General features: G+C 39.2%; 1 protein-coding gene across 6 annotated transcripts in view; it reads right to left on the reverse strand.

The window, feature by feature from the left end:
- The window catches only part of LOC131430606 (calphotin-like), a 287,389-nt gene that overhangs the window by 106,257 nt on the left and 157,783 nt on the right, over positions 1-23,349 (reverse strand). For all 6 annotated transcript variants that reach the window (XM_058595706.1, XM_058595708.1, XM_058595707.1 and 3 more), the window contains exon 3: positions 8,537-8,747. In XM_058595706.1, the coding sequence (XP_058451689.1) occupies positions 8,537-8,698 (162 nt within the window). In that variant the 5' untranslated portion in view covers positions 8,699-8,747. The remainder of the gene's footprint in view (positions 1-8,536; positions 8,748-23,349) is intronic.

Below are 23,349 nucleotides of genomic sequence, written 5' to 3' on the forward strand. Positions count from 1 at the left end.
GGCTGACAAAGCACATCGTCAGCGTAAAGTGTCATCCTTTTTTCGGTACTCAGCGCGAAAATTTAGCCCCAAGGTAAAGGGATCTTTAGGCACTTTGAAGTCTAGTAGCTTGGAATTTTTAATTAGATCTAATTAGTGCATCGTAGGAGAAGAAGTTCTCTTGCATTAACGGTGAAGGAACATGAAGGCGCTTTTTAGAAAACACAGGTGTTTTCGTACGCAAAAAATGGCCTACTAACCGAGCCATACGTCGCCGCTGCAGAAAGACTTACTTCCCGTATATGCAGAAATTGCAGACCCGTCTGGTTACTGGATGTGAGTGATTCATGTATACTCGATGCGAAAACACACACACTCACACATACGAACGTCAGAATGGTAGAAGTAAAACTTTCTCTTTGGTAGTTCATGCATCTGCCAGTGCCTTCACTTCACGTTAACTCTGGCAACGAAAAACACAGGCTGAGTGCAATAAAAATCTACATTAAATTTAAATAGCAAAGGCATGTTTTGATATGAAAACCATAAGCGACGACGGAACCGACGGATCCTGCTGCCAGTACCGTTCAGTGTGCGGCAAGATGTATACAAACTGTTTCTAATAAATTTGCTCGTCACTTTATTGCTTTCGAGAGGGGAGTCATTAATCGACGAGATATTTGCTAAGCAGCACATCCTGGAGTTTTATGTGATTTTTCGCACTAGCCAGGAAACGACACGTGTGCTACTTTCATTCTTTTTTTCCGGACATTCTTAGCTCCCTCTGTCACGTACACCGATGCCATTTCCATCTGCCAGAACCGGTTGAAAATGGTTTTCTAGAAAATCTTCAGAATATAAAATGTAAGTCGTGAAGTATGAGTCGCTATCGCTGGAGGATTCTTTCCAGTGGAGAAACATGACTGTGATACATAACTGAGCTGCTATCTTTAGGATAATGTAGGTGGACAGCTGATTGTACACACCCTTGAAATCCTTCTGACAATTGCGAAGTAATGCAATGAATAGCAGTAAAATATATTGCGAGATTTATGACTGCATCCGATAGAGGGAATATTTGAAAACAGAAATCAGTTCACGATTTTTTAGGAGAAAAAGTGATGTGGTACTCTCATTTGTTCTATTTTAACCATTGGGATCATTTACTACAATATTTCTTCATTTTAACTTACGAAGAAAAGAAATAAGGATCTCGGTATGGAATCAAACACCTAAATTGTAATGTATTTAGTTTATATTGTTTCATTTCAAACCATATGAATCGCCAAATTAAATTAGAAATGAAAAATTTTCAAATATATGCCAAAAAATTTTCGATTTAGCAAGCGATTTGCTCGAGCGGTAATCATTTGCAACTGTAGCAAATGGATAAATCGATACTGGAATGATTTTTTTTCCAGAAGGTAATCGCGAATTGGTCTTCGAAAATTACATATTACATTATTGTATTAAATTCGTAACGCACGATTCACGACAATTTAATTACCAAGCCGAATTTTTTTTTCCTTGATGTCAGTAATTATTGTCACATGTTTCATCACCATTAACTGTTAACATTATACGGGAGTTCGTAAACCGAACTACGCGGAATATTCGATTCCATTTTTTCCAAAGTCTATGAATACTAATAATAAATTTCATTATGTTGTACCCATTCAATGATAGTGTTTCCAATTTCCAATAAATGAAATAACAATACCGAAGCATTCTAGTAAACGTGCTAATCGGAGATAATTCGGACTAGGCAGATCCTCAAAAGATCCAAGTGCTCACTTAACAATTCCTCTCCCACCATCAAAATTCGATTAACGGAAAGGTATCTGTCTAGGCGCGATCACCTTCCGTAAGCAAAGCAAAGTATAATTCTACATATTGTTTCAACGGATTATTGTAACCGGTTCATCAGTGTACAGAACAAATGCATAATTAGGGCGACGATCATTCTACGGTAGTAGCGAAATGAGAGGATGCGAATAGAGCTTCGTGCTATGCCCAAATTGTGACAATAGAAAGAAAGCCTGGTGAGTATGATTGAAATTCGCTTAATTGAAGCTGAAGTATGTTTAATGACGTGATTTTTATGATTCTCATTGAAATTTCATTTCAAAATTTGTGATAAAATTCAAGAATCAGAAGTATGGTATAGTTTCTTAGAAGAACACGCAGGTTTCAGACCGTTTCCAAATTTTTAATTTTTAACTTCAATCGAATTAAAAACATCAACATAATCCGAATCCCGGATATCAAAAAATTTGATGATCCATCTGCAGATAAAATTTCACAAGTAACTTATAAAAATAATTCGATTATTGTGAGTTCTTTATTTAGCACTCAGGCTCCTATCTCAGGCCTCACCGTGTGTCTATTATGACATTTGATCAATAGAACCACATCGGTTGAATGCTTTCATCATATGTGTTAGTAGCAGAACGAGAGGGTGCGAATTGGTCTGTATGTTTATCCGAAATTGCAAAATCAATTGAAAGACTTTTTTGTCTTTGTTTTGCTGAAATGGGTTCAAAATATTCTAATAATGATCTCTCTCGCGAACGCAATGTTTTTCATTGTTATTTTTCTTACCCATCGGTTCAAATTTATCCAGTCTACCTGTCTATAACATTTTAAATTTCAATTTTATTTTAATTTTTTTCCTTAAATGTTCTTTAGTAAAATGAAAATTTAAAACAAGTGACAAAAAGAAATAGTTCAGACATTTTATGTTGATCGGGAATAGTTCATCTGGAGAAAATAAATCTGATGGGTATAAATAATATTCCATTAATTTAGCACTCCAATCAAAAGGCTGACTGTCGAACAACTTGCACTGTTTCGATGTTTTCGATCGAATTTACCGAAAAAAATAACTCATAGTCGTAATTAATGTCATAGTCATAATTCTACCGAAGAAGAAACTTATCTGAAATTAAACCGACAATCGTAAAAGTAAGTTGACGTTTGACAATCGTTCATCGCCCTAAAGCAAAACGAAGCCAGCTTAAAGCTATACACTTTGTGTAATTATATAACATTTTTGGTATAAATGAGTCTCGTTATTTTTTTTCTTTGGAGAAAATTAAGTAGGGCAAATATTTACTAATCACGTCCACGTCCATTGATTCGGCATCGCTGTTGTTTGTCGTAGTCAGGGTGGCAAATGAATTGTCGATTTGCATTCCTGGTTTTCCCCCGCTTTCCCGGTTTGTGAGAAAAACCTTTCGGATGCCACAACTGGCTCTTCTACAATTTTTTTTCTAATGTATCTGTTAGTCAATAAACAATAGGTACATCCGCCATGTCATTCCATTTTTAAAATGCAGCATGTTTACGATTTCGTTGCGTTGATGAGATAATGAATCAAACTAAAGCTGCCAAAACGCACAAGATATCGAGCTATATTTTCCTAACAGGATTCTAAATGCTAAGCATATCTCGTGGAGTAATCAGCAAAATAATCAGAAATCAGGAATTCTTCAAAATAAAGCAAGAAATCAGAAATTCCTCATGATGAACTCTCCGTTGGTTTTTAGCCAGTTTTATTTCCAAATAGTCCAACTGATTTATCGTCTATAAGAAATTCTTCTACAATTGATCTAGTTCTAGAAGATCAATTTCACATTTGTAGTAAACTGATTTTGATTCAGATCATCTACCATTCATTCTAATATTCAGGATTTCAAATTAAGGAATGATTAATTCAATTAGTTATATATTCCACCACCTTGGAACTAATCGGCCAGAATACACATTTGAAATTGTTTTGGGAAATATCGAATTGTGACTGATATTTGTGCTAGTAATATTTTACCCAGTTTTTCACTAAAAGTCTCGGCTTATTGCCAGTTTTTCACGAAGAAACCAAATTCTTGACGATTTCCCGGTCAATTGCCACCCTGCGTAGTGGAATATTTTTGTATTGTGACATTTTTTTAAGCTATTTTCTATTCAATTCATTTATTTGATACGGCTCTAAATTTGTAAATTGAATAGAGTCGGCATTTCAACTCGTTTTTTCTTCTATTAGTTGGGGAATAGATGTTCTCATTAGTATGCAGGCGAGACTTGAAGGTCAGATGATCCGCTCGCATGAGGAGTGTATCGAAAATAAGCTATCCACAAATTTCTCTTTCAAATTATGATAAAAAACGATATTTTGTTCAAAATAAAAATTGATCCTTTGTTGTACGAGGTTAAACCTGAGCATAATGAAAACCGGATGAAATTTAAGATATTCCTTCATGAATTTTCGTAATTTTGATCGAACGCTCTTCATCAAGTTCCGGACAAGTGTTGCATCGCATTTTTCGGACGCTCGAGCCCAAATTTTGTTGAACTCCTGCATGTTCCCAGCTGCCTAACCAGTCTTCTTGAAGACCCTCTTCACGATTGCTCAGTAACGTTCGATGGATCGAAGCTGTGGGCAATTTGGTGGATTGATATCTATACCCTTTTCCGTAAGCCAATTGAGTGTGGTTTTGGCATAGTGAGCCGACGCTAATTCCGGCCAAAACAGTGGAGGGGTACTATGCTTCTTATATAAAGGCAGCAATCTCTTCTAGAGATACTCAGATCGATAGATTTCTTCATTTATAGTTCCGGTAGTGTAAAAAATGGTTGGCTTCAAACCACAGGAACATATTGCTTGCCATGCCATACCATGCCTTTCGACCGAATTTCTCCACTTGAATCGACCTGTCCGCATCGCTCACATCCTCCCCAACGACGTCAGTAAAGTATTGTGGACCTGGAAGGGTGTTTGAGTCTTCCTCTACATAAGTCTCATCGTCCATCAAAACGCATGCATCCGGACACTGCAAAAGACGCGAATACGATTTCCGGACCCTTGTTGCTGCTCGCTTCTTCTGTTCTACACTTTGTTTCGAGATTTTCTGCTACTTGTTGGTCTTCAGGTGATTTCGCCTCTTGATACGCTGTTCTTCATGATTAGAGATACCACTTTCTGGTCCAGTTTTGGGTTAGAAGAACCGGGTTTCCTGCCTCTTCCTGGTAGCTCATCCAAAGAATAGTGTTCCTCAAACTTATTAATGATGATTTTAACACTGGCATGATGAATTCCAAACCGCTTCGCCAATTTTCGCATAGTAATACCCTTCTCACTTAGCCATCTGTCCAAAATCTTAATTTTAATTTCTTTTTCAATACGCGACATTTTGAAAATGCAGAATTTCAACCGCACAAACAAGTAAACAAACGAAACCTGACAGCCAAACGCACAGCATGCTGTGATCTGAGCATAAAAAACCATCACAAATACATGCGTACAACACAAATGTATGTAGATAGCTTATTTTCGGTACACTCCTTATTCGTTTGTTTTTGTTGCGTCATCGTCGTTGCTGTTAGTAATGCGGAAGTTGATTTTAGTGTAGTTGAAAACGATGTTGATTGTTACTGATTTACCTTGTTTCACAACGGTTGCTATTGATGTTCTAGAGAATGTTGTTCAGAATCACACGACTATTTTCATTTGTGGTGACTCAGAAGTACTGGTTTTTGGTTGAGGATGTCTTTTCAGCAGTTTCAGTGCAGGGTTTGCTGTAGTGAGCAGGCTATTCACAAAACAAAAAAGCAGCTCATTTTCGTAGCTTACCAACGATCTACAAGGATTCTATTCGCCTTGTCCGAAAATCATAAAAGGTGGAATCGCCTAATGTAGTCACATACGTAACATTCGCACTCGCCCTTACGGATACCGGAGAAAACTTCCGTCACACTTTCATTTCGTTCACGTCTAACCATTTTTGTATTTGTATCGCTTGATTTTCAACTGAGTTCGGTAACCTCAATTAAATCACAAGCCAATTCAATGATTCATTTTAATGACATCAAGATCTGGTATTATCCCGAAATTTTTTTAAGTCAACTCTCTGACACTTGGAAATTTTCGATATATTTCAAACAAATATTTTTTGAGATTGCACCAGATCTCAACGTTTCATGCATTTCTAAGACATCTGACATCAGACAAATAATTTCGGAAATCTCCCAACGTCCCAACGTCGTTTTTTTGGCATTACATTAGATTTAAGCTTATTTCCGAAGTAACGCGGTTTTTTTTGTGCGTTTTTTTTGCGGTAGGTATTCCCCACATAAAAAAGACCTCAATGTATTTGCGATTTCGAGCAAGATAATCCCCCTTATTCTGCTTAACATCGTATTGGTTTTTCGATCGAATATGGTTCGGTCGAATCCTAGCTACCTTTGGTTTTGCTAGGAATACGAATGGAATACGACCAACAAAAAAACGATACGTCGTTATTCAGAATAAGGGCGAATACATTTGTTGTATTGATAGAATAACAGCGTTTAATAACTTTGTCAATATTACGCAATGTTCTAGAATTTGAAACCATTGAGAAATAGGAAGACGAATAATATTGTTTCTTATGAGTAACGAATGAACCAGTAATTTGAAATTCGCAGTCAAGTTTAAAAAGACGTATCATGTTCGATGAGAATCGAAATCTCACGGATTTCATAGAACGTGATCGTTTTACCCACAAGACCACAACTCCATCGTGGAGCTTGCTTTTGTTTTTGGCTGAAGAGTGTTCAAGTAGGTTCAGCACGATGTAGCATTATGTAAAAGTAACGTAGCTACATCCCATTCAATCTACTACGAATGGTAATTCACAGAATAAAAGCGAACTTCATTCGAACGAACAACCATATTGATGAATTATTCAATGTTCTACATCAACTCAACCAAAGGGCTTTTTTGTGACTCTTTTATTACTTAAGGGAACTTTACCAAATCACACAAGTGATAACTCAAACTTGATGCGTGATTAATGCCAGACACGCACTTTCACTCCACTCTTGCCGGATCTATTTGTTGGCCTACACTCCTCAGTAGAGGAATCATGACGAAGAACTTTTCCGAGCCCACTTTGGCGTCACGTTTCACGAATGATACATTGTTGAATCTCTTCCAAAATATTCTAGTAGCTGTTTATCACAGAGCGGAATTTAAGTGGAATTTTATGATCAATGACTGGGAATACTGACTCACAAAAACGTTAATCACATTGTTATCGATTACTTCCGTAATCTCAAGCAACGAGTAATCGCATCTCACACACACGCACATGATGTTATCCCGTGAGAAAATATTAACATAATGAGGTTGATACCATCAACGGTAACATCTTCCAAGAAACCTGTCAGAGTAACGGTCCCCGCTCCAGTTGAAGTCTGTGCACATCTTACATCTTAAAGAGGTCGACAATTTAAATGCCCTCGTCTCACACGTCCACCCATTCGTCACTGCCAAAAGGATAGCACGATTGAAGCACGTTATAATAGCCATGGCGGAAAGAAAATTAAAACATAAAAGCTGATTTTATGGTCATTCATCCTAACCTTCTACGGTTGCAACACGAATCACACGATGGTCATCTACAAAAACCCTCAAAGAACCGCCACCAGAACAGATGTGCGACAGTAGGATTCCAAACAATCGTTGGCATTTCTAAGAGATTACACACCTTCCTCAGGAACAATTTACCATCGTGTGTGGGTTCATCGAAAAATTTAATTATTTGTTTCTGAGACATGCCACAAAAGTTCGTCTGTGTTTTCCTTTATAAGAAGTACCAAAACAGTAAACATAAACCGGTCTATTTCAAGTTACTGCCGTTTGACCGTTGTAAAGATACGAAAATCCCAATTTGATAGTACACTAAACCGAACGAAGGGAACGAACGAACGACGATGGCGTGATGCTCAGTTTTCGGACCAGAAGCAATGAAGAACAAACTAGGTGGAAAACAAGAGATTAAAGAGATAATTTTTTATTACTAAACTCACGCAGCAGCAGCAGCAGGGAGCACACATCGGTATTAGCATCGCGTAGTTAGCCAGTCAGTCAACCTACAAATCCCTCCGGGCAATAATAATTAACTTTTGGGGAAGCTCGGACGCTCGGTTTTGCTAAACTTTGATGATGCTGCTGCTGCTGCCTTCACCGCCATTGACCTCAGAGGCCAGGCCAGAAACCAAGGAGGACGCAGAATGGACGCGGTACAACAGATTGCTAGTTAACTTCCTGACTTTTTATCGCGTTAACGGATCCGAAGGCATTAAGGTTAAATATCAGCCATGGCGGATGTTTCGAACATTTGCGTCAGTCTATTATTGGTACAAGATTCGTTCTTTGATTTGACGAAGAAAATAGACTGCACATGGGAAACAACGAGAGGTGTCGAGTAGACATTGAAGCTATTGAAATTAAATGTTTTAGAGCTTAAGATTAATTTGATAATGTTTATGTTCGATTATGCGCATTGAATTTTTCATCAAACCCAGAAAACAATTTATCTGTACTAAAGGCATATCAACATGTAATCCATCCAATCCCAACGGGAAAAATCCGACACTCGACCCCGGTCAGATTCTAATTTTAACATTAATTGTCAAACTAATCCTGCCCTGGATCAGAAAACGATAATCCATTCCATAAACCGGTGGGAGCCAGTAGCTTCCCCATGTGAACCCAAAAAAGCTGCAAAACACTTACCGAACCGCCACCTTCAGTGTGCTGTGCGTCGCCGTTGGGCTGTGATTTGATCTGATCGATGTCTTCAATTTTCTCCAGCTTGCCGGTGCCTTCTGTGATTCCGCCGTCCTTGGACGGGTCTGTCGTGATGTCCACCGAACGTTTGCTCTGTGCTTTACCCATGGTTCGCGAGAGTTTAGACCCTGCCTGTCTGGTTTAGAATAATAATAATCTGTAATGGAGGAGGAAACAGAAAATTGCAGATAATTTAGTATCGCGGGAAATATTGTTTTTTGGTCGAGAAAATGCTCTAAAACATGACATACTTCGACAGCACTTCCCGAAATGTACAATGCCGAAACTGAAGAACATTTTCACCTCAACAGCTCACTACAAGGGACGATGCAAAAACCGAAAAGGTCAAAAATTACAAAACGGTCCTCATGTAGATTTCTCAGAGAGGACTGCGACGATTTTCGCACGCATGAATTCATATGGTTTCATAGATTTCTACTCAGTTTAATCCAAATCCGACACAGGATAATGAATTGTTACTTTAAGATTAAACAATTTTTGTAAAAGCAAAACCTTGGCATTACATTCCATTTGTGGAATTTGGCCTTTCTGTTTCAACAGACTACGCAGCCGATTCTTAGCGTACAGAATCATTGAATGACTAGTACTACGATCCTACCTACACTAAGAATCCTTCAAGGTCGGGGCTCGAGCGTATGACAACTGGCTTGTAAGACCTGCGCATTGAACCGCCAACCCAGGCTAACAATGTGAACATTGTGATACAAGGCCAAAATTGTAGCTCAGTACTCCAGAATAATAATAATAGTAATAATGGATCCAGGTTTCGTCAACAGTTATCAAATCTACATCAGTATAGCCAAACATGCTTCCGAGGTGCACTCGCGTTGATCTTTTTAGTCCTACGTATATATACAGCACCCAGAATATCTTCTTACTCAAATTATGGTATGTACGCTCAGTACTAAAAACTTTTGGCATCCAGCATCAACATCTCATGTAGTTTTAACATTGTTCTTTGTAAGTGCATCGTAGGGCTTACCGCTGCAAGCTTCATCGGCAGTGGAGTACCGAAACCACAATTTTACCGTGCAATCTGAAGAAGCATTAGACTCGTAACATCATGTCATAACTTTTATTTGGGTTCCTTCGCCGTTTTGTTTCCCAAAAATGTTGTTTTGAAAACGAAGATTTTTTTTTAATTTTGCCTTTCTCATATAGAAAGGTTATGCAATCACTTGAAAAACCGACTAGTGAAAATTGTGTCATATACCATTCGTCTCAGTTCATCGAGCTGAGCAATGTCTGTGTGTGTATGTGTGTGTGTGTGTATGTGTCAAATAATCTCACTAGGTTTTCTCGGAGATGGCTGAACCGATTTTGACAAACTCAGATTCAAATGAAAGGTCTCGTGGTCCCATACGGAATTCCTGAATTTCATCCGGATCCGACTTCCGGTTCCGGAGTTATAGGGTAAAGTGTGTTCAATATTGTACACCGTCACTTAAACCGGCGAAACAAAAAACGTAAAAAAAATTCTAAAATGGTCTCAAAACTACACAGATCGATAGTCATTATCAGTAGGCAACTAAACAAACCGATTCCGGCTATCCTGGTTCCCGGTATCCGGTTCCGGAAGTACCGGAAACAGTGGTCATATATACCAAAATGGATCTTACTCACTTTTCTCAGCGATGGTTTGACCGATTTACACAAACTTAGATTCAAATGAAAGGTCTCGTGGTCCCATACGGAATTCGTGAATTTCATCCGGATCCAACTTCCGGTTCCGGAGTTATAGGGTAAAAAGTGTTCAATATTGTACACCCTATATATTAAACCCTATACAAATTCAAAATTCGGTTGGTCGCTCAAGCTCAATAAGAACTAGAATCTGTTCTGCGTGGGACTCTGCTGCTTTTCGAAAGAGGCAAAAATGATCGAAATCGAAGTATTTGGATTTTTTGAAAATGATCATTAAATACTGCACAGTTACTTTTGTGACTTTCTTGGTGGCAGCTGTCCAGTTTTTTTTGAACTCCTGCATGTTTTGGGACACTGTACCTTCCTTCCGAAAGTGCCACTTGACAATTGCCCAATACCTTTCAATTGGCCGAAGATCCGAGCAGTTCGGTGGGTTGATGTCCTTTTCCACGAATTGTACATTATTTTTTGACAACCACTGTAGAACGGAGTTGGTGTAGTGAGCTGAAGCCATTTCCGGCCAGAAGAGAGGAGGAGCCTTATGCTTTCTGTTCAGTGGCAGCATTCTCTTCTTCAAACATTCTTCCTCGTACACCTTGGCGTTAATTGTGCCCTTCGTGAAGAAAATCGACGACCGCTAACCACAGGTACAAATTGCTTGCCAGACCAACACCTTCTGCCCAAACTTTTCCATCGCCACCGTAGTGTCAGTGTCGTCCAGGTCCTGGTACACCGATTTCGTATAATATTGCTGTCCGGGCAGTGCTCGAGAGTCTTCCTTGGCGTAGGTTTCGTCGTCGATCAGAATGCATCCGTCTTTATTATGTAGAATCCGGTTATACAGTTTTCGCGCTCTTGTTTTGGCCTGAACTTGCTGTACCAGGGACTTTTTCGGCACCTTCTGTTTCTTGTGCGTTTTCAGGGAGTTCCGAACTTTGATCCGTTGAATAATCCCGATGCTGGCATTGAACTTCTTGGCCAAATCCCGCGTCGACGCCGATGTGTTTTTCCTGATGTACTCAACCACTTTTAAGTCCCGGCCGGGCTGACTGGGACCCGTTTTCCTACCGGATCGTGGCAAATCCTTCATGAAAAGGGTCTTACTGAACTTCTCGATAATATTTTTGACACTGGTGTGGTGCACTTTCACCCGTTTTGCAATTTCGTTGTACGTGACACCACTTTCTGAGCACCAAGTGTGCAGAATTTTCTTTCGCGTTTCCGGATCAATTCGACTCATCATTGAATCGATAAACCGTACCGAAACCAATCGATTGCGCAGCTGTTATTGACATGTAAACAAACATGTCACCGCAAAACACGCTGCAAAAAATTAAGCCATTTCAGAGTAATAACTGTTTGAATGTTGCTAACTACTTATCGATACACTCCTTAGTAGTAAAAAAATATATTTTCTTTACTAGGTCTCAATTCTCAAATCTGTGTAGTGATGAGTGAACTTGTACATTCTTATTCACCCACGTATTATTCCATAGTAATTCAATGACTATGAAAGGTTTCTGCCGATGCTTAGAGATGATTAAGTTGAAACATGTTTTCCATAAAGAGAACTTTTTACGGTTTGTGCTAGTTAATTTTCAACGGATATGGGACGTAAAAAAAGTGGGACCATAAAACTTACAATGTTACTTTCAACGGGCAGTGAAAAACAGGAATCGACAAGAACGCTAGAACGTTCCATGGCGGTAGATTACGCATGGTAAGATCCTGAATTCACTCACAGCCATAACAGTTGGTGCATTTCATGTGGCATATCAAAAAGTCTGACAAATTTCTTGAATTAAATCGCTTAATCCAGAGATTTCCGCTATAACGAGCCAGCAATAAAACCACGAAGGAAAAATATTACCCTCGGTTCACGTTGTACGTTGGATAAGCTGAGCCACTTCGTTTGTGGTACACCCAAAACTAGCACGACAGTATTCGGTAGCATTATTGGAAATTTTTTAGATACGTGCGGTAAAGTTTTAACTACAGAAAGTATCAACTAAGCAATAACACAAAAGTGTTTGTAACGAATCGAAAGATACGTTTATGCAGGGAAGCTCTTATTTTGTGTGCATGCGACTTCAAGTCACATTCCCGCTCCATTAAAACCAGTGCATAGAAGTGGAAATGAAACGATTTTTCAGATCAACTGGAAACGACAGCGGATCGAACGGTCTGCCTGTGGGGGCACTTCTTTCAGCAATTTAGTGTGACAGAAACGTACATGTTCCGTTAGTCTATTCAAACTAAAAGCCGGTGCGCGATCATTCTGTTTGCTGGTTCAACTTCGATGCTAGGTTGGTTAGTTAAAATCAACGACGCTAAACCTGGTACAACCACTCACCGGTTTCCACTCTGCCTGCCTGATGATTCAGGTTATAATAATCCCCATTCGATTATCGGGAGGAATATATAATTAAGATTTCTACCCCGCGATGCCAAGGATTGGCCCTTTAAATAAATTAATGAAAGTACTTTAATTAATATATTTCCATTTCCCCAGACGCGCAGTTCTCCTCCCTGTGTTGACATAGGATAGGCATGGGCGGCTATACTCGGCCTGGTTTTGTTTGATTACGGGTTTTACGACAGACAGTAACCTGGACCCTGGATAGCACCCCCTCTCTGACCGCGATTCTAATCCTAATCCCAAAGGCGTGTGGTTGTGTGTGTGGGGGGAAGAGCTTCACAACCGGGACTAATGGCGCAAAATTATGGCCAGTTGGCTGTGGTTCTTCTACACTTTCTTCGGTTGCCTACAACAGGATGCTGCGGGTGATGTAGGTACAAGATGGCGCTTGGGTTGCTTCTTGCTGGGACCGATTTGACGGTGTGAAATGGAAAAAAAAGTCCCCGGGTGTCTGGAACGAAATGAAGTAAGAAAATGGATAGTACAGATTACACCCATCGGGGTGCTGCTTTCGCGGGATTGGAAATGAAATAGGCAATTGGCAGATGGTGCAACGGAATATGCTGTCGTTTATTGCCGTTTTCGTATCATACATGGCTGAATGTTGTGGAGCCAGGAATCAACTTGCATTTCACGATGTGAGACCAGACCAAGATTCAAGTTTTTGAAATCCACTCCAAATCTCGAGCCATTTTTTTTCGGGAGTTTCCACCTGAATGAATAAGGCATTGGTCAACAATATCAATAAATTGAACCTATTGCATGTCATTGAAACCAGTACCGGAAAGAAAGAGAGAGAGCGGAAACACACCGGAGGTGTTTACTCTTGTATTTTAGAGATTTATCAAACGTAAAACATAACAGTACTCGATTTTCATTTTGCTGGGAACCAGCGACCGATGATGACCAGCAGGCGATGAACGCTCGAAGCTGCCAACAAAAGCGCCGATGAAGTCTTTTCTGATCCTCTCTTTTTTTCTCGTGCTGTACCAAACGCTGGTCGATTTGTGGCCCAACAAAAAGCATTAGGAACATTGTTTGAATGGGTACACCCCGACAGGCACGGCCAAACTATCGGCAAATGCCATCGCATTAAGTTGCCAGCGGAAATGCCGTACACATCCAGCGCAATTATGAAAATACTAACCAAACTAGCTAGCTCGGTAAATCGAAGTACACCATCATCTGATGCGCCTGCCCGTCGAAGTGACTTTTAATCCCAGTCATATAAATAATAACGACTATGTGGATGTGGCGCAACGATAAATTAGGTATCGAATGATTTTTTTTCTGTTCGGATTAGAACTGTTGCCCGACCACCAGGTTTTTACCGGGAGTGGCACTTTGAAGAAAACGTGACAGTTGGTATCTGAGTACTTTAAAAGGTAACTTAACTGATTACTAATACTCCCATTACATCCAAATCATTTTGAAGTTCGCTTAATAGAAAATACTGTTTGTTTTATTACCACCGCTCGTGTATCTGTTTTAATCAGAGAGACTTTCTGTCGGATGATGTTTTTTCTCTTATAGAAAGGCTAAGCAATCAAAGTGAAAACCGACTTTTAAACCAAGGCCATTGGAATCAGCTCGGGGAGTACGCAAAATTTTATATGGAGCTGACCTCCGGTTCCGGAATTACAGGGTGATGAGTGAAAAAACTGCAAATTATAAAGTTTGCCTTCATAGAAGAAGATGTAAAGATGATCTAATTTTTCAAAAATAGTAACTTCATTCCTCTAGTTATAAGGTCTTGTAAGTTGAAGACAGCACAAGCTCACATCGGATCAGAGCTAATAAAAGTCATTTTCGTTTACTCATGTCAAACGAAAAAGACGAAAAATAAATGTCACTCTCAGCTACACTTGCAAATTATGATAACGAGATCCATGTGAAATCAACGGCAAAAGCGAACCAATAATTTCAAAGTTGTGTTCTTTCTTTCATTTACTCTGTCAGTCATTTTCGGTTTTCATTGAAAACCGTATGTATCGTAATTACTTCGTTTATAATAATTCAGACACTCTTTATAGCCAAACGTCACAGATTTAAAATATATCGATGAAATAATGAGAAAATGGAGAAATGAGGGACGGTGGCATTGATACACTGAGGTCTCTTTTTACGCGGGACATACGGAAATCCACGTAAAAAAATCCGCCTAACTTCGGAAATTCGCGTAAAAAAACACGCGTAATTTCGGAAATCTGTGTAAAAAAAACCTCAAAACTCAAGAAAAAAATTTTTTTTGATGCCAAATGTTTTAGAAATGCATTAAACGTCGATCTGGTGTAATCTGTACATATTTTTTGTGTCAAAAAGTTGACTTAAAAAAATTCCAGGGTGGCAAGTGAATTAGCGATTTCAATTTCCCGGTTTTCCCGGTGCGCGAGACTAAAAATTATACTATGTAATAGACTATGTTCAGGGGTTTTAAAATATTTTTCTCGTTCAAGCTTTAAGTTGAAATCCCATGTCCAAAAAAACATCGAGAGTTGAGAAATAAGTATTTTTCGGGTATCTCCTTGGAACTACAATTGAAAATCTCATCCACAGTTTGTCCAAACGTTCATCTTCTGAACTAACAGTACCATCCAGCCCAATGTATTCCATCTTTATTTTGTCTTTTATTTCGCCAGTAACTTCGATGTAACAATAGGATTAAAACAAGAAACATATCTGGCCAATGGTGATGAAAGTGATCAGTTTGAAACTTTGTATGTTAATTCGAAAATAATATGAGAGCAACAAATTATATTTTGCAGTAAACAGATTCAATAATAGTGAGTGCTTTTCGCATGTTTTCAACAATCATTCTTCAAACCAGCAAATACATACTCAAAGAACTCGATTACTTTCATTTCCATTGAGAAGAATAGAGAGCTATCATTCTTCAATAAAGAACTCTAGTTCACTCAATCTTCGAGGAGAACTAGTTCTTTTGGACCTTTCGCGGACTGACCATCTCTAGTGTATTCCAATACTTTTTAGCCTGGTATAGTCTGGAAAAAGTATAAAGTTAAAAATTAAAAATGAATGAACTAAAAAACAACACTCTTCCCGCAAACCCGATTCCTTCTAACAACCAGTGGCGTCTCGTGACAGAATTTACGGGTTGTGCACTGATTATATGGTAAGATATCAGAACCGTTTCGACGTTGCAACTGAGACAGCAATTTGTTTCCAACTGCCATAAGCATAAGCCACTGAAGCCTCTCCTGAATGTGTTCATACAAGTTCTCACAGAGCCTATTCGACCAGTTGTTCAGTGCACGAGGTGCACATGAGGACGAGACGTCACTGCTAACATCATATACGATATACGATAATCTTCCAGAGTTGGGTTTTGGCGAGAGAACAAAATCCTTCTAGAATTTTTAAAACGTACGCTTTGGAAAAACAACAATCTATGCCTAGTGACTGAGATGATATAAATTTGATTCTTCTATCATCGACATTCTTCGACTGCTCCTTCGTCGACATCAATATCCTCATCATAGCTGATAATCTTCGAAAATAAAAATTAAACATAGATTCACTGAAAAGGCTCTTACGAACTCTGAAAAACTAATTTCAGCTGTCAAAGAAGGAAATCAAATACTCCTTTCCTTGCCAACGATGGATAAAGTATTCTCACAATTTGACATTACTGAGACAAATTTTGGTGAAATTAGGGGAATCATTAGCTGACAACTAAAAACACGGCTCCTAAGAATTCTTAATAAAAATTATTAAACATGTTACCTGATGCTACTTTTACCATTATGCATACTTATTCTGAAATTTGAAGACAAACACTAAAAAAGATCCTAAGTGCAAATGACAGTTCCTCCTCTTTCTTTACTATTTCTTTCGATTATTACGGTCCTATCGGCTATCCTTCTATCTTACACTTTGCAGAGAATAACGACTGAATCTGTGAAACTATCAACTTTCGATCTGCTGTTAAAAAAATGTTGGAAAATATAGGAATACGCCGTAATAATTGAAAGAGAAAATAAACAAAGAGCAACTGTCATTTGCACTTGGAACCATTTCTAATATTTGTCGAAATTTATTACAAATCCAGCAGAAGCATCCAAATTATCCTTATTTTTCAGTATGAGCATTCATTGTGCTGTTATTGATGACAACTAAGAGAGCTCTTATTGGTTTAAAATTGCTGTCAAACCCACACAAAAACCGTTGAGACATGAGGTGTTAGCCCCATTTTCAATGGATTGTGCACCATTGAACCTGTGTGGGACAATAAGATGTTTCAAAACTTGTACTGAACTTCTAGTTCGAACACAAAATTGCCTTCAACTTTTCATTTGTTGTATCAGGAAAAGGATGCTGAAAATCGTGACTAAGATTAGGACTAGGGAATTTTTTCCCGGATTTGCACTAAAATTCCTGACTTTTTCCCGGTAAAACCAAGTTCCCGACTTTTTCCCGGTTTTCCCGGTCACTTGCTACCCTGAAATTCGGGATAACACCAGACCTCGAATATTCATGCATTTCTAAGACAAAACAAGAAAACCGCGTAACTTGGGAAAAAAATCGCGTAACTTTGGAAATTCGCGTAAAAAAACCGCGTAACTTCGGAAATCCGAAAAACTGCATAAAAAACCGCGTAAAAAGAGACCCCCTTCTCTCTAAACATAAAAAAACCGCGTAAAAAGAGACCCCCTTCTCTCTATCGAAAAAGAAAAGTGGAAGAACTTTTTCCCCGGTATTCTAAATGGCGTACGTTTGTTACGCATACACTTGAAGAGGCCTATACATTCTTATGTGATTTTCGGTCAAGATACAAGAATTCCGTGCAAATCACTTGTTACCTATGACAATCAGATGGCCACATGTCAATATTGCCAAAAAGCTGTACACTATGGTAAGCCATGTGACAAACTGGACAAGGAGACAACCACACCAAAGGACAACGGTGCTTCCTTCACACCAACCCTAAGCAACCCCAGTACACCTATGACAGTCATCAACAACAGTGAAGCATCCCCTTCAACGAAACCATCCAACGTATCCCCAATAGAACAAAGTACACCAGCTGCAGTTAACAACTTACCACCCAACCAACCAGCAACTGCAAACAATGTACAACAAGGCGCATCTCCAGCAACTAGCAACGAAATCAACCACCGATGCGGCAATGGATGACGAGACGAACCACGAACGAAGTGCCCCTCAATCCTCGCAGGAGGGAAATGGAAGCTCCTCTCCCCCTAGAAAAAGGGTGACAACGAGATCCAATTAAACAAAAAAATATTTAAAAAATCGGCTCAATCGGCCACGTAAAGCTTGTACGCAAATAGGCCTGAATAAAAAAAAATTTAAATAAATAATTCTACAAACAATTCATAACTACTTAACTTGTCAAGTGACGTAATATTCCATTCGTACAGAATTTTACTGATTCCGAGTGTAATTTGCACTCGGTTTCCAAGTACCGCTTTATGGATTTATACGTATCAATTATTCATAAAGCAGATTTGGGCTTTTGTGGTTTAGTTGATTAGCGGCGTGCTTTGCGATCTAATGTTTCTCGGTTCGAGCCGCGCTACTACTCGATAGCTACTATCCATCATTCGTTTTTTTATTTATTTTATTCGATTACAAGCCATGTAATTTTCAAATCACATAATTTTACATATTTTTGAACATAGGTTTGTGAGAAATATTACGCTCCATTTATGTGCATCTAATAAGATGAAAAATCACAACATTTTTTCTAACTGTGTAGGGCCCAACCGTATTCATTTTTCCTTACGTTTCGTCTTAGATTCGTCAGTGCGTAACAGTTTATGCTGAACAAAAAATCTCCTAATTTTTTGGTCCATAGTTGCTCGTCGGCAATTATCAATTATTTGCAGGTGGAAGATGGCCCAAAAAACGATGAAAAATATACTTTTCCCGCTTCGTCTGTCAATTCAACTAACTCCTAGTAAGCCCAGACTTACTTGCAAATAAGTAATTAAATAAATAAAATTCCCAGGGATGGAAAAGCCTCGATTTTAGTCTAGCTCTCTCTCTCTCTCCTCGCAAATTATTTAATCTTTCTACTCTAATCTTCATCGGCCCCATCTCTCTGGAAGTTTAACAAATTTTCGTGAATTCGAGCATCGTGACGCAAAATTATTACTAACTATCAGCAACACAAATCGGCTCGGCTATTTTGGACTGCCGATCAACACTGAACAGTTCAAGGAAAGTTCCATTCAATTTTCGATGACGCAAACAAATTACCGGCAGCAAAAAAAAAATACGTGCGTGATTTGGTTTCCCAAAACAAACCGGCTTTTGTTATGGGATCACCCTTGGGCCTAGGCACCCCGCCATCAAAAATATCCCTCTAAGCAGCAGTAGACATGTCTAAATTTGGGCAGCCGATTTGCGATTGTAATCTAACCTCAGCATGGCGATGCCGGTTGGGTTTTTTTTTGTTGCTTCGGACGGAACACCACCGGTCTGTTTCTTTTCTTGCCCTACTGGTGAACAATGACCGTAATAATAATGATAATATCGCTATAAATAGGTAACCGACCGAATTGAGCATTAACACCGGCTATCGTCGGTTTGGGAGTAGCGCAACGCATTTTCAATAATTGAACAGCAAATTATTTCGAATTATAAATTTTCTTACCTATACCGTTGTAGGTAGCGTTTCAGCAGTGAAAAAAAAAAATTGTCCCAGAATCAACTGACACCAAGCGCGTTTCCTGTATAACACCGTTCATTGAAGGGCACTACACTCGAGAGAAAAAAAACACACACACACACTCGTTGCTGTGCTGTTCGACACGGTACTCGACTAATTTATACGACTCTTCAATCGACTTCAAGAGATTTTGACTGTTTTAACCTAAACTCCCCAAGCAATAGGCAAACTAGACCGAATGGGTATCGGTCGATAAGTACCGACCACGGCCTCGCGCACCTTTCTCTCGAACACCCTCGCGGTTGGAGGGAAAAACGAAAAAAAAGTACTTTTCGCAGCGGTACTAGCTTCGAGAGTTCAAGTCGTTCGGAAGCCATTCAGCACTGTGAAGAGTTTAGCTCAACATCATAAATTAAACTCGAGACCCTTCGGGCAGGGGCCGGCCAGGCGAAGCGAATCGAGTAGCACAGCAAAACCTTCTACCGCCGCACGAGTCGCTTGCTTTCTATCCCGACCCCCCTTTTCTGAGCGTTGAAGTCGCGTGATTTTCTGCGTGGATGGATCCAGCTAACGGGACGCTAACTAACTAACTCCCGATGCCCTATCTGTTGTTGTGGTCGTGGTTCAATTTAGAGCTGTGAGCTTCGGGTTGCTCGAAAGCAACAGGTTAGTCGTTTATGGCCGATGATCTGAGGTTCCAGAAACGCTTGAAGAGCTCAGGTTCCACCACCAATCTATTATTGGAGCAGTAAAGACGCTATTTTGGAACTCCATCAATTAAATTGTGAAACTGATGATGAAAAAAAAAAAACAGGAAAGCATACATTAGCGGAGAGTTGCACCCGCTGGGACCCGTACTATTGATAATGAGGCATTAATTGATGACTTTATGATGAATGGGAGTGCGCAAATGTGCAGAGAGTGGTTATTTAAAGCCCAATAACTTTGGTAGTTCCCGGATTTCTTGAGCACGTTGAAGATTAAATTACCTCATCGAAACGTGGCCTCTACCATACCTCATCAATTTGATGGACAGTTCGATATTTTTTAATTGTTTCGACGCTCGGGGAGTGGACAACAGAACACAACTTGACCATTTTCTGTTTTCGAAAACGAATGCAACTGTTACTTTTCTTTTTTTTAATACGGCACGAGAAGCCCGTAGGCAATACTATTCACAGACATCATCCGCCAGTACCCGAAACATACATGACCAGCTTGGTATGCAGTTCTGGTGTTGCTGCTGCTGTTGAAGCCTATCCAGCTGGAGAAAGAAACAGGAACTGTTGCTGGCGGGAGCAGCTTGTTGTTGACGTGTTGCTGCTGCTGCGCACAGAAACCGGTGTGAGGATGTTTAGAACGTGACCTGCTGCACTAATCAAGCCGGTTAGATTGTCCAGCTCCGTGTGTCCATTGCCGTCCGTGTTTCGAACCCACCGGGGCTAGAAAGCTGCAACTCATTGCCAGGCTGAAGAAGCAGCAGCAGCAGAGTGCTCTTTTCTACGGGGAAGGTCTTCATTGATGTTGTAGTAATTACAGAAGAAGAGACTAGCTGGTACCATTGGAAACGGGGAACTTATGCCGGTGGTGTAATTTACCAAATCTAAACCCAGAAAGTGGAGGGAGGGCGGCAATCAACGTAGAACGGAAGGAGGTAGAATCATTGTGATTTCCGACACGCGATTGCGTACAGAAACATCAAACATGGTTTCGGTTACGGAAAATTTGATTGGATTCGTGTGATTAATAATTATCTCTAGAATATCGTACCAACGTGTTTTAGCTTGGTAGATAAAACGAAGTGCTTCTTTAGGGGTGCTGTCGAGCTTGTTTCGTTTACGTCCCTTGTAGTCATTTTTTCTTACATGTGGAGATTCGTCAGTGAAAATTATTCATTTAGAATAGCGTGCGTAGTTCGCTGGAACTCATACTTATAGGAACTTAAATCGTATTACCAATCTGAAGTAATCTTTCATCTCGCAAATGTGCTATAATCCACTTTTTACTATTTCTGTTTTCATATTAATTTAGTGATTTGAGCAGCTGAGGAAGAAATACATATGGCTTGATCGCGACAAAATCAGGACAAAACCTTCCTTCCTTACTTCATCAACTTGTGAAATATTTCGCAGAATGATGATCCCTTTCATTGTGTAAAATTAATTTTTGGCCATACAACAAGCCTTCAGTTCGAAGATGGCGTCGAATGCAGAACAAGTGCGAAAAGCAATTTTTTTTTTGCGGTCGCAATAAACATTCGTGAGAAAACCTGCAAAAAAAACTTGGTTTTACAGCAAATCAGGAAGATTGGGAGCGGAATAAAAAAGCGGATCGGAGCGGAAAATGGAAGAAAAACTGAACCACCAGAAGGACGCGAGGATGAAGAAAATTTTGCCGAAAAGACCAGATCTTTCGGTACGCACTGTGGTTAGAAAAATAATAAATGTTTCTAACTTTAGTGCATACATCCAAGCACCAGCAAGGTATGAAGTCGTTCAAGGTGAAAACTGTACCGAACCATCCAGATTAATAGAATGTGACGGTTAAAAGCCGGGCTCGAAAGTTGAATCGCGAATATATGACAAAATTTTCCTGTGTGATAATGAACAGTGAAACTTATGTGCTGGAAAACTTTAGGCTCTTTCTCGGAATGTCTTTTCTTTACTGCCATTCAACAAAACGGGATAGAGAAGCAAAAAGCCAAGTTTCCCAAAAAAAAATTTGATTTGGCAGGCAAAATGAAACTGTGGTCGAGCAAGACAAATCTTGATCACTACCGGAACGGTAAACAAGGAAATACACTTAGGTCTCTTTTTACGCGGAGGGATACGTGCCACCACGCAAAAATACCGCGAAATTTCGAAAATCCGCGTGACTTCAGAAAAATTTGTTAAAAAAGCTGCGTAACTTCGGAAATGCGCGTGGAAACAACGCGAAACTGAAGAATTTTTTCTATGCCAAATAACTTAGAAATGCATGACACGTCCAGATCTGGTGTAACACAAACAATTTTTTTTTCGAAAAAAAAATCAACTTGGAAAAATTTTGACATTTCCGAAAAATCGTGTATCTTCGGAAATTTGCGTGAAAAACTACCGCGTAACTTTGGTAATCGGCGTAACTTCAAAAATCTGCGTAAGAAAGTCGCGTAAAAAACCGCGTAAAAAAGACCTGAATGAAAATCGCTAAGAATGCCTAATGAAGCGATAGTTACCATTCCTACGCAACCATGACGCTCCCTCGCTAAGTTGGCACGATTTGGCATCTTGTCACTACGCCAAAGATGTTTTGAAATTGAATAAAGCAAATGGAAAGCCCATGATGTACCGAAAGAGGCGAAATCATCTAACTGCCTGGTGTTGCGACCTATCTAGCGGTATTGCGCCCTCAATATAAAAAAAACCTGTTCGAACCCATCTAATGGTCTTATGATGCTCTCACTTCCGGTTCCGGAACAACAGATTGAGGTGTGTTTAAAATTTTAAACCATTGCTTAGAGTGAAAATAAAAAAAAAACAAATAAATTTTTATTAACTTGGGCCAAAACAATTAAGAAATGAAAAGTTAATGATAATGTATGCCCAAACAAACTTTTTTTGTTCTTATTCAATTTTCAAAGAAAAGTTTTTTGAAGTATGCGATAGTAAGATTAAAGAAAACATAAGTTATATGAGAAAAAACTCACTTTCAAGAATCACATTCAAGGAATCCAGGCAAAGTGTAATAAATATATTAAATGTTTATATCCTCTTATAAACAGAAATTCTAAGCTCTGTCTAAAAAACAAATTTTCAGCCCAGTCATTTATGCAGTACCAATTTGGTCAAGTTGTTGTTCCGCCAGGAAGAAAACGCTTCAAAGGATTTAGAATAAAATTCTGAAAATGATTTTGAAGCGTCCTCCCTGGTTTAGTACAAAAGAGTTACACAGACTCACAAATATAAAACCATTAGATGTAATGTCACATAATATTATAAGCAAATTCCGACAATAATCGATGCAATCTTCAATTGAATCGATTCG

Source organism: Malaya genurostris, chromosome 2 (genome assembly GCF_030247185.1).
Source record: "Malaya genurostris strain Urasoe2022 chromosome 2, Malgen_1.1, whole genome shotgun sequence".
NCBI lineage: Eukaryota > Metazoa > Arthropoda > Insecta > Diptera > Culicidae > Malaya > Malaya genurostris.